The sequence below is a fragment of the Ictalurus furcatus genome, chromosome 14 (genome assembly GCF_023375685.1).
Source record: "Ictalurus furcatus strain D&B chromosome 14, Billie_1.0, whole genome shotgun sequence".
In the NCBI taxonomy this organism is placed as follows: domain Eukaryota; kingdom Metazoa; phylum Chordata; class Actinopteri; order Siluriformes; family Ictaluridae; genus Ictalurus; species Ictalurus furcatus.
The window spans coordinates 9,013,240-9,030,993 of NC_071268.1; the positions used below are offsets into that span (position 1 = coordinate 9,013,240).

Below are 17,754 nucleotides of genomic sequence, written 5' to 3' on the forward strand. Positions count from 1 at the left end.
AATGATGCAAGAGCATACAGCTGGCTAGAAAACAAGCGAACATAATTACTCATGGTCCTTAGGGAGCTGTGTAGGACAGCAACCGTTCCAGATAATATCCCCATGTGAGGGTTTTAGTTTACTGGCACACACTGGTACACTTAGTTTCTCGACATGAACGTACCTGCAGTTGGTGTGTAACAAATATAACGGTCTTTTCCCCTGCTGCACTGCGAATGGCACTGTGGAAGAGATGGGAAGCCACGTGAGCATCCACGGCGCTGAGGGGATCATCCAGCAGCAGGATGGGTCTGTCACTGTAAAGTGCCCGGGCAAGACTCACTCTCTGCCTTTGACCCCCACTCAGATTGGCTCCTCTTTCCCCAATCTAGATACACAGTGTGCCAGAGGAGGTTTCACTTACAGCAGATATTTTGTTTAATTTACAACGGTTCCCGAGGGAATAGCAGCAAATAACAATAAAATGGCAATACATTTCAGTGAAAGTCATTATGACAAGCCCAGCGACAGCGCACTGAGCCTCATTACCTCAGTCATATCGCCATAAGGTAGCTCGGTGATATCAGGAATTAAACAGCATGCCTCCAGCACAGCATTATACCTGAAGGGAGATTAGGGAAGTCAGAGCTAATTTAGATTTATAGTCTGACTTAAAACATGTCTCAATTTGTGCACATGAGGCAATACTTCTTCCTCGCTGATTCCAGACAGCAAGTCTTACTTTTCCTCCACATAGTCTTTCCCAAACAAAATGTTCTCCCTCAGGGAACTGTTGAGGATCCAGGCCTGCTGAGCAGCGTAGGCAAAGCCCCCGTTCGCTGCCACTGAACCCCCGAGTAAGGTCATCTGTAGAGAAAAGAGAAGCAGGTTGCAGCTGAAGATAGCCTTTGTGTCTCTGACAGCTTGACCCATTCTGATCTCAACGGCCATGTCCTGCAAGGCAGTGCACAATACTTTTTTTCTTCGTCACTTGTCTTGAGTGCACAGCTCAGCCTTCCAGAAAGGTCACTGAGATAAAGGGTTGTTTCACACAAGAGACCACAGAGAGAAAAGGCTCTGTTGTGCAGTGTGATCTCTCACCTGTCCCAGGAGAGCAGACAGCAATGAGCTCTTCCCACTGCCCACAGCACCACACACTCCTACCAACGCACCCTGTGGACACACAGATCAGCCAGTGACACTCAACCGAGGACTGATAAAAAAAACCTCGGGGTTAGGGTCAAAACATCCTCAAGATTAGCACAAGTTCAGGTGCCTTGTCGAAAACTATTAGACAAAAACTAATATCATAATTAATTCATATTGCACTGTGGTTTTTTAGAAACCCATTTCCCTTTGGTCGATATGCGAGAGACATGGTGTACATGCGAGAGACAAGTGAGAGACATGTTGGGAGATGTAGGTGGTACCTTGCGGACTGTGAGCTGGACGCGGTGCAGGGTTTTGTGCAGCGGTGGACGCACACTCTGGGTGGAGGAGATAGTGCTCTGTGGGCTCTCCTGCTCCATGTGCGTGAGTAGATGCTCAGCATTGGGCTCCGGGCCTCCTTTTGCTTTCTCGTCCTCTGAGCTAATGTAGAGACTCAGCTTCTCCCTCCGGAGCACTCGACGCATGCCTCCTCTTTTCTGGCCCGGCTGTGGCTTTGCCCTTTTGGCCGGCGGGGGCCGAGCTTTATTCCATGCCAGCGTGGCATCTCTGAACTCCACAGCATTCTCAGGATCCTCCATTTTGCCTAATATGACCTCCTGGTCCTCCATCATTAAGAGTCTCTGTAAGAGAATGAGGAAAGAGTAGCAGGAAATATATAGAGATAAGTATAGATAAAAACGTTACTATTCTCTTAGGACAAAACCTTCCATCCATCCTTTTCTGTATCAGTTATCCTACACAGGGTCACGGGGGAGCCTGGAGCCTATCCCAGGGGACGGGGACACCGTGGAAGGGGGGCCAGTCCATCACAGGGCAAAATCACACACACATTCACACGCTATGGACATTTTGGAAACGCCACTCAGCCTACAACGTATGTCTTTGGACTGGGGGAGAAAACCGGAGGACCCACAGAAAACCCCCAAAGCACAGGGAGAACATGCGAACTCCATGCACACAGGGTAGAGGCAGGATTCGAACACTTTTGCGAGGCAAACATCCTAACCACTAAGCCATCGTGCCCCCTAGGGCAAAACCAAAAATTGCATAATTTACTATGAAATTTTGAGTTATTTGGGTGTCAATCATGTTAATCTGGTTAAATGTCTATATCTTTCTTTCTAAATGTGATATCTGTTCTCACTCGCCAAGATTTTGCCTTACATTTTGAATTGTTGTCTTGTTTCAGATTTTTAACATATCGGAAATCTGTTGTTTGTAGACAATTTAAAAAAAAAAAAAAAAACCTGAATATTTTCTTTTCTTCCCTTCAAAAATAATGGGAAATGCAAATCTTTGCCCTTGCCATAGCAAACCGCTAGTGGGTTTTAGTTTTGCTTTAATGTGCAGCATCTGTAAATAAATAAGTAAACAGTTTGAAGGTGTGTGCGTTTTGGTGGCAGAACTTAAAATGAACATCTAACCACCTGCCAAATGCACGTCGCACTGGTGGATATCGTAAATTACCAGCGACGTAATATTACTGTGCTCATTAAAGCATTTAAGAAAACAAACATGATGACTAGAAAAAAACATATTTGAATGAAATTTGGTGGACAGTTACTCCGTCTAAAATACTGACTGGCTACCAAAAAAGAGCTGATTTCAAGGCTTGATTGCTTTACTGAAGTGTTTGCAGTTCACCTGAAATCTCTTAACGGCGACAGCACCCTCTGATAAACTACGCACTGACAAGGGTGTAATCTTTAGGGCAAAAGTCATTGAGTTGAAGACAGCCACAACAGTGAAGGCCTATAGACACAAAGAGATGCACAGAGAGAACCATTTACCAAAAGAGAAGGAGAGGACGTTGGTTGTAGTTGGTTGTTGTTTATGTATATTAAATATGGAGTATATACTTTTGGAAAGCATGCATACCTGTGCTGCAGTGAGATCGTTGCCCAGGGCCATGTGCAGAGTGAACGTACACACGCTGGCAATCACAACAATGATGGGAGCCACGCCAGTGGTGAGACCTTGAACTAAACCGGCTTTTTCCAATATTTTCCTCTCCTCTGATCGAACCTCTAAAACCACAAGACAAGAGTCAAGAAGAGTTAGAATAGAGACGAACCCATTTTCATCTCTAGTGCCCAGAGTGCTCAGAGGCGCTCGTTTATAACGGCCAGACGTTGTTCCTCCTGAACATAACACAGACAGAAAACCAGAGAGGGAAGACTGATCGTTATGCCTCAAAGCGCTATACTAGAAAGAAGTGCCTGATGACTGTTGTGAGCTAGTTTGGAATGAAGTGCCCTGCAGCAGCCTTCCAGCACCACTGTAGTGTTTGTCTTCTAAAAAGCTATGAACAAGCCATTTGGCTGGATGACGTCCAATTTCGACGTCCCTTCTTCCATCCAAAAACCCCCCAGAGCCATGGCCATAACCTCTACAAAGCCTCAGTGCATCACTGATGTGTTCCTGTAACTCAAATACAAGGCAATGTGAAGTTAAGTATGGTGTGAGAAAGGTAATTGAAGACAATAGCATTGCTCATGCTCATTGCTCATGACCGTGCTGTATTGATTACTGAAATTACACTAAAATATTAAAGAGGTTAATTACATATTAAATCAAAGGTCTGCAGTTCAAGTCCTGGAGGGCTGGCATCAAGCACAGTTCAGTGATGTACCTTATTCAACACACCAGTTAATAAGCAGGTTTAGTAGGTGTCGTATTATAGGCAAATCACTAAACTCTGCAGGACCCCATCCCACCACGACTGAGGTTTTGCATGCCTGTCTAGGATTAGCGGATCTCAACTCTATACCCAGCTCCATTGAACGGTATAGCGTCAAATTCTTGAGCTGGTAAGTGGGTCATCAATAGTGAAAACAAGTCATCGAGACTAGAACCAAAGTCTTCACATACAAAACATGAGATATTATGGAAATACCTTTAGCTGTAATGTTCTGGATTTCTTTCATACAAGCTCCCAGCCTTCAGCCTTTTCTGGGATGCATATATATTTACAAATTCACATTCGCCATGAAATCCTGTTACACGGCATGTGACGTATAGCAATCCCACGTACTGTACTGTACAATAGATTTAATGGCGTTATATCTGGAAAAATATCTGTGGCACTAAACCTTTCCACTTACTGTCCATTAAATTACTGAGTAAAGGGTGCATGTGTTAAATGGGGCTTTAGATTTAATTGATAAAATATCAAAATAGCATTGCAGGTACACCACTGTGTATCAGCATTGTGATTCTGAGCCCTATGGCTTCCCACTCTCTGGACCCCATCTGTTTCATTTCCAATGTCTATACTGGATAATGTCTTTCTGTTTTTTTTGTTAACTCTCAATCTTTTTTTTTTGTTAGTTTCACCTGTTCACCTGGTTTTATCTCCTTGTATGAGCTCATTTGTGAAATATAATTTCTCTCTCTCTCTCTCTCTCTCTCTCTCTCTGTGCAAATTTTCTCTCCTGCAGTGCTTTCCTGAGTCCTGCTTGTGTTCTTAGGCCTGTTCCTGCAGCTTCTGCTCCTGTCCCCGGTCTCTTTTACCTGGTGTATAAATGTGGATTTGGCTTCCTGAGTCTGCCTGTTAGCTGAATCCGCAGCTTTGAACTTTCGCAGTGATTACCGGAAAGCCCGGCCTATCACTCACATATATTATAACCACCTTCTCCTCTAAGCTGCCAGCTAAGTGAAATCTCTCCTCAGACATTAAGTACCAAAGAGTGTTAAATGCTTTTTAAATTAGCCGTGTAGCTCACGGACTTTAGAAAGCCCCGATTGATGGAATATTCAATGCAGAAAAGCCGCACAAAGAAGGTATCTCAGAAGTTACTTTAAGAAGCCAATGAGAGGAGAGAAAGGGCAGCTGCCTTTCTGAGAAGGCGAGAACATGGAGATTCAGCTGCAGAGCAGAGAGGAATTATGGCTTACTGTGGACGTTGCCGGCGAAGGCGGATTCCCAGCAGTACATCTTAATGAACTTGATGCAGTTGAGGATCTCATTCATCAGTCTGACACGCCGGTCCGTGACTACCACACATTTCTTGCGGAAGTGGGCTGTCAGCCGGGAGGACAGCATCTACATGAAATGGAAAGGGGATACGCTGGAGTGTGAGGAAGGTCCAGAATATTTAGAAATGAACAGGACGTGTAATATGATTATGCAGAGTGAATATGTGGATGAACAGAACGGTTATATCAGAATTGGCAACTTCAGTTTGGTAGATGTATCAATATTTTTGTGGGGGAAAGTTCTCCATATTCCTATTCCATATTGCGTAGTTGTGCTATGCAGGTGCTTAACTTTAATTTCTCAGTGGTCCGTTCAGAATATGTGCTATTTTACTATGTTTATTACCTAGCTGATTTTATCTAGCTCACTACCACTGGCTTGATGTAAAACTGGACTTCCTTCTAAGGCAAGAGTGTAATGATATATATACCGCTTGACTATATAGGCTATATATATATGGCGCACAGCTGAGGAACACCATTTTTTTTAGAGCATTCCTTTACTTCCTTGACTTAATATTTATGCTATAGGATATACATTACTAAATCTTTCAGTGCCATGTGACAGTCTAGCACATAAAACATTACGTACATTGCATCATTAATTACCATTAATGGATAGAAGATGATGAAGATGATAGAGCCAATAATTGCGGCTGGTCCCAGGAAGTAGGTGTTGTAGGACAGGGCGAGAAGCCCCACCAGAGGTCCTCCACCCAGCAGGCAGCCCAATGATACGGCATCATACAGCCGCTGACCGTCGCTGGAGCAAATGTTTATCAGCTGAAAAAACAGAAGTCGTGGTGTTAGCTCAACTCACTGTTTCCCATCACACTCTGAGATCGAACTGTAATTGAGGTCAGACCTGACAAAAACTTTCTCAGAAAGAGGTAAGCACAGATAGTAGGAGCGTTAGCATTATCTTGAATGCAGGTATAGTGTGCATTTATTGGGTTAAACCCTTACAGTGTCAGCTTATTATTTAGCCATTGACCAAAAGGCATGTTATCCCGTAACTACTATGAATTACTTAGGAACAATAAGAAAGGTGGGTAATTATGAGACTGGGGAATGAGTCTGGACCTGCTAACAAATCCTTGGAGTTTAAGCCGTTAACATTTGGTAAGCAAAAGCTGCTTTAAAGTGTTCTTAAGAGTCAGAGAGCGAGAGAGAGAGAGAGAGAGAGAGAGAGAGAGAGAGAGAGAGAGAGTTTTTATTGTCATTCTAGCCATATACAAATATACAGTAGAATGAAATAGTGTTCTCCGAGGCCTTGGTGTGACATTACAGAGGTCACAGACATCAGTGTACACAATCGACAACATGTAGTGCGTAGATAGGGAAACAAAGTGCCTGTGCACAATAAACATTACAATAAATATAATAAAGTGGACAGAATAATCAAATACAAACAATGGGATAACACAATAAATACAACACAGGACATGAAATATACCACACCACAAAACATCACTTAATTAGCCCTCGTTGAAGGCAGATTTTAATACTACATGGCTCATATTAAAGGTGCAGTATGTAATGTTTAAAAGTATTTCTAGACCTGCAATAATCATATACGTCCTGAGATATTTTAGAAATGCAATGAATCTGGTCAAGAAATGCCTATTTTAATAGGGATTTGACGGACAATGCAGCTGACCAATCACAGAATAGCCTGTCTGCAAACACGTTTACTGATTACTAACTGCTTCACCTCTTTTGGAATACCTGACTGTGTCACAGAACTATAAACCTCAGTGTTGCCATGTAACTGATTTAGCTAGTTTCTTAATTTTGGGCTTCTGTTAAAATTTTTCTGGCCCTGAAATTAGCTCCACCCCCAGTTGAAACAGTGCTCTTGAGCTCTGCTACTTTTGTGTTTTATCAGACATGGTGGGGTTGATTTCCATTTCAATTGCAATTCAGCTTGCAGAGGTCTTTCAGAGCTCTCGGAAAATTACAAACTGCCCCTTTAAGATTTAAGAACAAAAACAATGCAGTATGTAGATATATGAAACAGTATGCACTACAGATTGCATGCAATATGTATCATACACATGCCTTGTGTAGCATAGGATGGGAGGCATGGATGTTTTCTCACCTCCCCTGTGCTGATATCTTTAGTGCTGCGCAGACGTAGGATTTTCTCGAAGGCAAACGTGAGCGCTGCCCCTCGCAGGCGTGAGGCTGTGCGGTAATTAATAGCCCACACGAGAGCCATAGTCCAAGAGTGAATCAACTCAATGATGAATATACCTCCAACCAAAGCCAGGCCATATGGCAGCCACACCTCTGAACTCTGAGAATACTCCAACAACGCTCGGATCAGCAGAGCCTGCATGGGACACAGCAGAGTGGGAACAGGACTGCACGGATCAGAGAACAGACTATATGTCATAAATGTGAAGTATGGGATTACATCACAAACATTCTCGAGATTACAGTACAAGTCTGATCACCTCCACTTACTTCTACTGCTATAAACGGAGCGTTATTGCCGTACATATTCCTAGCTGTTTCACTCTGCGAACGCTACCTGATGAAGTCAAGGTCAGATGTAAATAAACACGCCGCACAGCTGCCCTTTCTTTGTGCAGGATGTGAGGACATCTTAGTCAGTCAGCGAATAAAGAAACAAGCCTCCACAGTGCGCTGCTCGCCGTTCATTTATGAAAAACAGATCTCATAAATAAAAATCGAACAGCAGGTGATGGCTGCGAGTCTCATACATTATTTACTATTTTCAAACCACCTTCAGTCGCAGCAAAGCATCTCCTCGCCAGTCAAGCTGAGATTCAAATGATTAAAAAGAGCTCTTGAACCGAATCTTTAACTTCTTTTCCAAAATAACGCTTAATGTATTGAGCTGGTAAAGGGCCTGTCCATAACAACTTCACAATAAAACAGAGAGGAAATCATCAGGAGACAGTTCAGAGATGAATGAATGAACACTGATAGCTAAAATGTCAATATTGTTATTATTTATCACAATTATCCTTATTAAAAACAAATTCGTTTGGGTGCACGTTATTATTTTAATCATTTGATATAAAAAATAGTTTTCTTTCAGACCGTATATTAGCCTTTACCTTCAAATGGATAAATCTTGTACTCAAAATAAAACTGCTCCTTACTCAAATCTTAAATGTAGACACAATTAGACTCTAAATAAATCAATCACAGCCAAACAGAGAGACAAAACACATGAACTGGGAATGATATTGCATCAAAAACAATATAAAACTACTTAACATTAGCACTGTTTAAACATCAGAGCTCCCAGTCTGCGCATTCCATAGAGTTAAAATTTACAGCCCGGACACTGGTCACATGACTGCATTCTTTTGTGGCGAGCGTCAAAAGGTTGTGGAAGTTGGGCATTTTAGCCGACTTTGGAGCTCTTTTTCTAGTTAAAATGACACCTCACTGTTGGCACTGTTGTGGAGCTCATTATGTTTCAATCGATCATTTTCCCCAGCTCAGAGGCTTTGTTTATTCAGTCAAATGTTCGGAATATTCTGAGAAACAAACTGAATCGGCTCGTGAAGCCAGTATCGTGAATCAAATTGAATCATCACCTGAGTTACACCCCTACAATTTACCAACAGTTACAAATAAATGGTAAATGGCGCACTTATATAGCGCTTTTATCCAAAGCTGTGTCTCACTCACCCATTCACTCACACACACACTCACACACCAATGGTAGCAGAGCTGCCATGCAAGGTGCTAACTTGCCATCGGGAGCAACTTGGGGTTCAGTGTCTTGCCCAAGGACACTTCGGCATGTGGAGTCATGTGGGCCGGGAATTGAACCGCTAACCCTATGATTAGTGAACAACCCGCTCCACCACCTGATCCACAGCCACCCAGAAATTAAAAAAAAAAAAAAAAATTGATTAAACAATGACACATTTTACTTTTCAATTTATAGTTACACTTCATGTTCTAGACCATGCCTGAAACAAGTGAGTCGTGTTATCACTTATGTTATAGCAAGTCCTTCACTTTTTCTTGAGGTTAATAAGACAAGAAAATGCAGTTTGCCCCGCTACCAAGAAACCATAAAGTACAGACTCCTCTGTCCTGAAGACTTTTCTGATCTCATCTGTTCAGACACAACTTACTGACCAAAAGCTCTGACACTGGAAACTCCTTCCATGTCCTTACAGAACACAGTACGTCCCCAAATCTTTCAAATGTTCAATCACCATTTAAACCGGATTAATTGTACAGTTCTAATAGGTATGTTTTATTTTATTTTTAATAATTTTAATAATTTTTTAAATTATTTTTGCATCAGTCATGAGGACATGCAATACTTGAACACTGCAAGTGTATTTAGGTGGCAGTGAGAGTAAATAAATGTGCCATTATACAAGAATTAATGCTCTTAGATCCCAAGTTGGCACAACCAAGTACACTGATAGGGAAAAAAACCCCAAACCGTAGTCCAAAATCCAATAAAAGTTTATTCACTCCCAGTTCAGCGCAGGTCATATGTATTAGAAAGCGTTTTAAAATCTGAGCGCACTTTTAATCTAAGTAATAATACCTCATTCAATCACTAGCAGTACAGAGCACCCTGTGTGTGCAGGTGCACATCTGTGTGTGTGTGTGTGTGTGTGTGTGTGTGTGTGTGTGTGTTAGGTGAATGGTCCTTAATCGTTAACTATTATGGTATTTTCTCTAACAAGGAGTTTGTCTGTCCACATCTTGATGAGGATGTTACTCAGCTAGCTCTACACAGGTGTAAGAGAGAAGCAGAATAAACATGGTTGCCACTCACAGGTCCGATGAAGTCAGTCACTGTGGATATGAGCAGAAAGAGCAACGCCACCAGCAAGCGTGTCCTACAGAACCTCCAGAAAACCCGGCAGAGAGACGCTCCATCTCTGCCTTTTCTCTTCAGCTCCGCTTGCCACAGAGCCTGCAGCCTGATTCATGACACACACACATACACACACACATCAGCATCAGCACGTATTAAACACCACAGTGATGAATGAAGTCGACAACAATCGCAGAGGAACAGTTTGTCCCATGAATCCTGTTTTTATATACTTTTAGAGCATAAAACATAACTATTTGGAGCATTTAAGGCTGCGGGAAAGTAATCCAACGGTTATCGTGTCAAATATTTTAGCACTGCTACTGTTGAGCTCTTTCTCTACTGGTTACATGTCCTTATCCAATATTGCAATGCATTTGATAAGTATGGAGATTCTGGGTCTAACAATGCAGAGTACAGCAGGAGGCGTGCTGAATTATGTTGCAATTCAAATGAATCTGGGGCAGTGGTGGCTCAGGGGTTAAGATGGTGGATTACTGATCAGAAGGTCTTAAGTTCAAATCTCAGCACTGCCAAGCTACCACTGCTGGGCCATAGAGCGAGGCCCTTAACCCTCAATTGCTCAGCTGTATAAATGAGATTATTGGAAATCGCCAAATGCCGTAAATGTAAATTTGATCTGTGTCAGACTTTTAACACTAGACATCGAAGCAGCTTTACAGAAATCAGGATGTAGATTTAGATCCAAAGGTAAGGAACAACTCCCTGAGACGACACGAGGAAGAACTCGATTCTCCTCCTTTACGTAGAGGTGAAAGGTAACGTTATTGTTTCTCAGGAAAAGATCTACAACTTGGAATACCTGATTTAGTTGAAGATTCCTCGAAGGCCTGCTTATTACTTCTAGGGTTTGAGTTACGAGCGACAACCAGCTAACGATTGAAACAAACCCGAAAGCACTTGTAGTTCTTTAATTCAATCTCCAAGGTTTGTTCTCAGGATGTGGGGTTTCCCAGAATTCAATTGCATCACTGCAGAAATTGAAGTTCAGTGGTCGGGGTGTTATACTGTAACGAACAGCATAAGTGCCTTCTGAATGAACGACAAATCAGTCAGAAATTTCATTTTCGAGCATGCTGGGAGATAAGGCAAGGGTCCTCTTTCCATTGGTAAAAAATGTACCATTTTTATTTGAGGTAAACTAGCCTGGGAAAGACTAAACAGCACACTGCAAAAAAAGAAGACATGTTAGCAAGTAACTATATCTTGAATATAGTCACATATATCTAGTATTTCATTTTTAAATATTTTTAAATTTATTTCTAGACATTTTTTTTTTTTACTAATTTCAAGCTCAAAATTTTCTATTGGCAAAAAAAAATAATAAAATAAAATTATATATATATATATATATATATATATATATATATATATATATATATATATATACATATATATATATATATATATATACATACATATATATATATATATATATATATATATATATATATATATATATATATATATATACATATATATATATATATGTCATGATTCCCCCTTGAAGCAGCGTGCTCTAAGCGCGAATGCGCGAGCACCTGCTTTTCTGTGGTTGACCGTAGTGACATCTGGACACGTGTGTTTTGTTTATGTTTCTGTCATGTCTCCTCCCTGTTCTGTCATTGGCTGGAATTTCACGTGGGTCTGTATTGCTCTCAACTGCTAGCAGTTTAGACGCTGATCATGTCCGCATATATACCGTGCGCCTCCCAGCACACAACGCGGAAGATTATCATAGAGTTAGTTTAATTCGTATCGTAGTCATAGTCACGGTCCATGTTTAGAGTTAGTTCATGCTGGATTATCCGCTTCCAGTCCCTCGTCATAGTTCGTTTCTCGTTTTGTTTATCGACCCTGTTTTCCGTGACCACGACCTAGATTCCTGCCTTGCCCCGTGTATGCCTGTTTGCCAATCGCCTGACCACTTGCATGTTTGTGGATTACGTTTTGGATCACGTTTTGGATTTGTCTGCCTGTCTCTCTTTTAAATAAACAACTGTTCATACTGCACTTGCATCCGTCCTATCTCTGCTCCGTCACGATTTGTGACAGAATCTTCCGCCTAAACATGGATGCAGCAGGAGAACGGAGGAAACGCAGAACCCGGAAGTCGACGCCAACCGTCCCCGCTATGGACTCAGTCCACTTCCCACAATGGACATTTATGGAGCTTCCTGATCCATTTGACGGATTTTTTGGTGCCCCAGAATATTTCCTGGTAGACTGTCAATTCTATTTCTCCAGCCTGTTAGACCCTAAGCCAGAGGAGAAGCAATGGCTCCGATTCATGTGGTCCCGGTTCTTTGGACCGGCCCGTCAATGGGTGCAGCTCAAACTGGATAAGCGCTGTAGGAACCTGGACAGTGTAGAACAGTTTGTGGGGGAATTCATGATGCGATTCGGGAGTCCGGAGGCGAAGGACGAGCTAGAACAACTTCTCAGGGGGGTCAGTCTGGCAGGCAAACTCGCCCTGCCATTTACCCACTACTACAGGCAAACTCATGCAGAGCTCAACTCTGAAATCCAAGTCAAGCCTCCAGTCTCTGACGTCCAAGTCAAGCCTCCAGTCCCTGAGGTCCAAGTCAAGCCTCCAGTCCCTGAGGTCCAAGTCAAGCCTCCAGTCCCTGAGGTCCAAGTCAAGCCTCCAGTCCCTGAGGTCCAAGTCAAGCCTCCAGTCCCTGAGGTCCAAGTCAAGCCTCCAGTCCCTGAGGTCCAAGTCAAGTCTCCAGTCCCTGAGGTCCAAGTCAAGTCTCACATCCCTGAGCTCACGTCCAAGCCTGCTGATCCAGTTGACCAAGCTCCGCTAATATCTAAGCCTAATGACCAAATTCTGCTCACGCCCAAGTCTACCGACCCGGTCGCCCAAGTTCTGTCCACGTCCAAGTCTACCGACACGACCACCCCAGTTCTGCCAAAGCCAGAGTTTGCTGAAACAAACAACCAAGCTCTGCTCATGTTCCCGTCTGATGACCTGACCCACCAAGTTCTGCTCACGCCCGAGTCTGCTGACACGCACAGCCAAGTTCTGCTCACGCCCGAGTCTGCTGACACGCACAGCCAAGTTCTGCTCACGCCCGAGTCTGCTGACACGCACAGCCAAGTTCTGCTCACGCCCGAGTCTGCTGACACGCACAGCCAAGTTCTGCTCACGCCCGAGTCTGCTGACACGCACAGCCAAGTTCTGCTCACGCCCCAGTCTGCTGACACGCACAGCCAAGTTCTGTTCACGCCCCAGTCTGCTGACACGCACAGCCAAGTTCTGTTCACGCCCCAGTCTGCTGACACGGCCACCCAAGCTCCGCCCATGCCCAAGGTTCACCTGGTGACCTCAGAGCCTCAGCCTCCCTGTTCAGCTGTGGACGTCGCTCAGCCTCCCTGTTCAGCTGAGGTCGTTGCTCAGCCTCCCTGTTCAACATAGGTCGTCGCTCAGCCTCCCTGTTCAGCTGAGGTCGTCGCTCAGCCTCCCTGTTCAACTGTGGACGTCGCTCAGTCCTCCTGTTCAACTGTGGACGTCGCTCAGCCTTCCGGCTCCATGGCAAACGTCGTTCCACCCTACTGCTTCGAGGAGACCCACGCTCCTCTCCCTGGCCGCACGGAGACCCACGCTCCTCTCCCTGGCCTTACAGGGGACTTCACTCTGCCTTCCTGCTCGGCTGAGGTCGTCGCTCTGTCATCCTGCTTCACTGAGGACGTCACTCTGCCTCCATGTTCCGCTAAAGACGTCGCTCAGCCTCCTTGTTCAGCCGAGTATGTCGCTCCGCTTTCATGCTCCGCCGAGGACTTCGCTCAGCCTAGCTGCCCGGCTGTGGATGTCGCTCTGCCTTCACGCTCCGCCGAGGACTTCGCTCAGTCTGCCAGCCCTGCTGTGAACGTCGCTCTGCCTTCACGCTCCGCCGAGGACTTCGCTCAGTCTGCCATCCCTGCTGTGAACGTCGCTCCGCTTCCCTGCGCCGCCAAGAACACTGTGCAGTTTCCTGGCTCTGTTTGGGACATTCAGCCCAGGGGGCCGGGGCCGCCAATGAAACGGGATGACTCATGGCACTCCGGGAGGAGTGCCGTTGGGGGGGAGGTTCTGTCATGATTCCCCCTTGAAGCAGCGTGCTCTAAGCGCGAATGCGCGAGCACCTGCTTTTCCGTTGTTGACCGTAGTGACATCTGAACACGTGTGTTTTGTTTGTTTCTGTCATGTCTCCTCCCTGTTCTGTCATTGGCTGGGACGTGTGTCTGTGTTGCTCTCAGCTGCTAGCGGTTTAGACGCTGATCATGTCCGCATATATACCGTGCGCCTCCCAGCACACAACGCGGAAGATTATCATAGAGTTAGTTTAGTTCGTATCGTAGTCAGTCACGGTCCATGTTTAGAGTTAGTTCATGCTGGATTATCCGCTTCCAGTTCCTCGTCATAGTTCGTTTCTCGTTTTGTTTATCGACCCTGTTTTCCGTAAACACGACCTTCATTCCAGCCTTGCCCCGTGTATGCCTGTTTACCAATCGCCTGACCTCTTGCATGTTTGCGGATTACGTTTTGGATCACGTTTTGGATTTGTCTGCCTGTCGCTCTTTTAAATAAACAACTGTTCATACTGCACTTGCATCTGTCCTATCTCTGCTCCGTCACGATTCGTGACACTATATATATATATATATATATATATATATATATAATCTCTATTAGCAGATAATTTTGCTTCTTTCTAGAAATAAATACTCCCAATGGAAGAAGTTTATTTAAAGCTTGAAAATAGTAAAAAAAAATTAAATTAAGAAATAGGTTTAATAATCGCATATTTAGTTTCTTGTAAATTTATAATAGGAAATACTAAATCAGTTTGACTAAATTCAAGATACATGTATTTGAACTTAGTAAGATGTCTTTTTTTTTTTTTTTTTTTTTTTTAAACTCAGAGCAGTTTCTGATCATATTTACTCATTTTATTTGCGCTCTGTTTCTCTGTGTTGGAAAATGAATCAATCACCAATTATTCAGACTTTGAAATCTTTCAAGGACTGGGCACTATATACCCACATGATCCTGAATAAAACAAGGATTTGGACAATTTGATCTCTTTTATTTCAAAGAAGCTTACATTTCCGAGTATTGCTTTTCAGTCAATAAGATGTCTGGATTCGAGACTACAGCCTTCATGCTTCTGTTTTATATACGGCTCTAGTCAAACCTCTGTTCTTCCATACTAACACACCTCTCCCTCTCTCTTTCACTCTCCCTCTCTCTCTCTCCCCTTCTCCTTCTCCCTCTCTCTCTCTCTCTCTCTCTCTTTCTCTCTCTCAATCTCTCTCTCTCTCACACACACACACACACACACACAAAGTGTTCTTAACATAGCCTGTCTAAGTTTGGCCCGCAGCCAGTAACTAGAGACTGAGACCTCAAGGCATGACACGGTGAAAAGTAACACCTGTCTCCTCTCCGGTGGCGGTTGAGAGTTTCTCGAACCCTGCTGTGAGAATGTTATCTGTCCTTTGATCACAGACAACATTCCCAGGTAGCTCAGTTCTACGCATTCTGCCAGCTGACTTGCTGAACTCATAAACTCCAGACAAAATGTAACCAGTACAGATTCCATAATGCAACCGATCCGATCCAGACTGCAAACGAATGTGCTGTGTTGTCACTGAGTCAACAGTCAGCTCCGAGACTGAAGTCGCAATGACATAACTGCTTAGCAGGACGTGTCAAGGAGAGAGCGCTCCAACTCTGTCTAATCTCTAAACCTTGCTATTAATAACACCCACATGCCAGAGCAGCCTACACCGTGAGAGAGAGCTGTGAGATGATATATCCATGATTCTCCAGGGATTCCCACATTAACCCTAGCTCTATTCCCACTAATCCACACCCCCCTCACCTAAATCACACACTCACACACACACTCACACACAAGCCAAGCGCTTTCAACTTTTATCCAGGTGCTGTTTTTTTCACCTTCTATGTTTGTTCACATTTAAGCTGCACTCTGGCAGGAATTCCCAATCACACTCAGCCTCCAATCTTTCTATTTGAACAACTCGAAGTGGACGTCAAAAATAGACGCAGTAACACTTTACTTGACTCCTGTTTCACAACCCTGACATGATCATGTCACAAACATGTCACGGTGTTACCAGTGCCTGTAGCTGCCATGATAACTGTTATAAGACTCGGTTTTCATGCTGGAGCAGGTGTAATTTACTGGTTAACACCAGCATATCAGTTAATGGTAAGCTGGAGTTTTCTGATCAGCAATGAAGGGGCGACCAGAAAGTCTCCATAAGTAGGGGACAATTCACACTTTTTCGCAAAATGTCAAAAAAATATTCAGAGATCCTTTAAGAAAGCCTCTGATAAAAGAAGAACATATTGAAATCATTCTCGTGGCTGGATCGGGAAGCTGTAGCGAGGTTGCGATGGACTTTAACAGGAAACGTGGCGAGTGTCGCAGAGGATCTGAGAAGTGAACGTTCACGAACGTCCATTGATGAAGGAACAACCGATGCACAGCCCAGCTGACAAAAAAGGTCCCCAGGACGTCCCCTAAATGGCCTCTACGAACGTCCATGTGTAGGGTCCCCTTGACGTCTTACGGACGTTGAAGGGGACGTTCACAGGACATCCAGCTGCCATTTGGGAAACTTAGGGAACTTTCGCTGAAATGAAGACATTTCATAGTGTTATGATTTACATTATGACTCTGACGTCTTCGGAACGTCCGCCGAACGTTATAAACTGGACCAAATGCGGACCTAAGTGGACGTTCGTGACGTCCAGGGGACGTCCCCTGTTTGCTGGGAGAGGACAAGGTGGCTGTGGTTCAGGTCGTAGAGCGGGTTGTCCACTAATCGTACGGTTGGGGGTTCGATTCCCAGCCCACATGACTCCACATGCCGAAGTGTCCTCGGGCAAGACACTGAACCCCAAGTTGCTCCCGATGGCAAGTTAGCGCCTTACATGGCAGCTCTGCTACCATTGGTGTTTGAGTGTGTGTGTGAATGGGTGAATGAGACACCAGTGTAAAGCGCTTTGTAGAACCGCGAAGGTTAAAAAAGTGCTATATAAGTGCAGAACATTTACCATTACAGTATAGAGACTTCTGGGTCTATATAACTATAACATATTTTATTCCTCTCATACGTCGCACTTCGACCAACTTTTACAAGTTTTGATGTATTAATGAACAACACATCATGCTTTCGATTGGTTTATAGTTACATTTAATGTTGTGGAACATCCGTAAAACAAGTTCGGTCCTCTTATCACTTACATAAAACGATAACATATGAGAACGAGCCAGTGACTGGATTTATATCCGGCGCAACTGTCAGAGCTGCTGTTGTAGAAAATGAATCAGAATTGCGATATTAGTATAAGTGAGGTGCAAAAAAAAAAAAAAAGTCATTGTTCTTATGAACAGATGTAATAATGTGTAATAATTATGTAATCTGACATAATCATGCTTTCTAAAGTGTTCTGCATGGAACTACTTACTCCTGGCATTATAAGGTAGCATTTATGATACATCAGACATTATAAATGTGCTTATAATGAATTATGAATACGAGACTCATAGGAAGTGTTACTTCGGCACCGTTTGCTAAGTGTACTGTAGTTAACGTACGTTGTAAGACAGTTATTAATATGACTGAGGAAATATGACTGAGGCGTTGATGTGCTTACGACACAGATATGTCATTGTTATGAAAATGTTATGCTTTTCATAGCCTCTGATGGCTAACGGCGGCTCACCTGTGACAGTTGGTTTCGGAGGCTTCGTGGC

The 17,754-nt window shown here is 43.7% G+C and overlaps 1 protein-coding gene across 3 annotated transcripts in view; it reads right to left on the reverse strand.

The window, feature by feature from the left end:
• wu:fb13g09 (ATP-binding cassette sub-family C member 5) overlaps nucleotides 1-17,754 on the reverse strand; it is a 42,265-nt gene that overhangs the window by 21,619 nt on the left and 2,892 nt on the right. For all 3 annotated transcript variants that reach the window (XM_053641433.1, XM_053641435.1, XM_053641434.1), the window contains 12 exons: nucleotides 17,724-17,754; nucleotides 9,917-10,064; nucleotides 7,229-7,462; nucleotides 5,737-5,910; nucleotides 5,047-5,194; nucleotides 3,028-3,176; nucleotides 2,794-2,901; nucleotides 1,410-1,769; nucleotides 1,081-1,152; nucleotides 722-846; nucleotides 529-601; nucleotides 164-367 (listed from right to left, as the gene is read on the reverse strand). The exon at nucleotides 17,724-17,754 is cut by the window's right edge and continues 125 nt beyond it. In XM_053641433.1, the coding sequence (XP_053497408.1) occupies nucleotides 164-367; nucleotides 529-601; nucleotides 722-846; nucleotides 1,081-1,152; nucleotides 1,410-1,769; nucleotides 2,794-2,901; nucleotides 3,028-3,176; nucleotides 5,047-5,194; nucleotides 5,737-5,910; nucleotides 7,229-7,462; nucleotides 9,917-10,064; nucleotides 17,724-17,754 (1,826 nt within the window). The remainder of the gene's footprint in view (nucleotides 1-163; nucleotides 368-528; nucleotides 602-721; nucleotides 847-1,080; nucleotides 1,153-1,409; nucleotides 1,770-2,793; nucleotides 2,902-3,027; nucleotides 3,177-5,046; nucleotides 5,195-5,736; nucleotides 5,911-7,228; nucleotides 7,463-9,916; nucleotides 10,065-17,723) is intronic.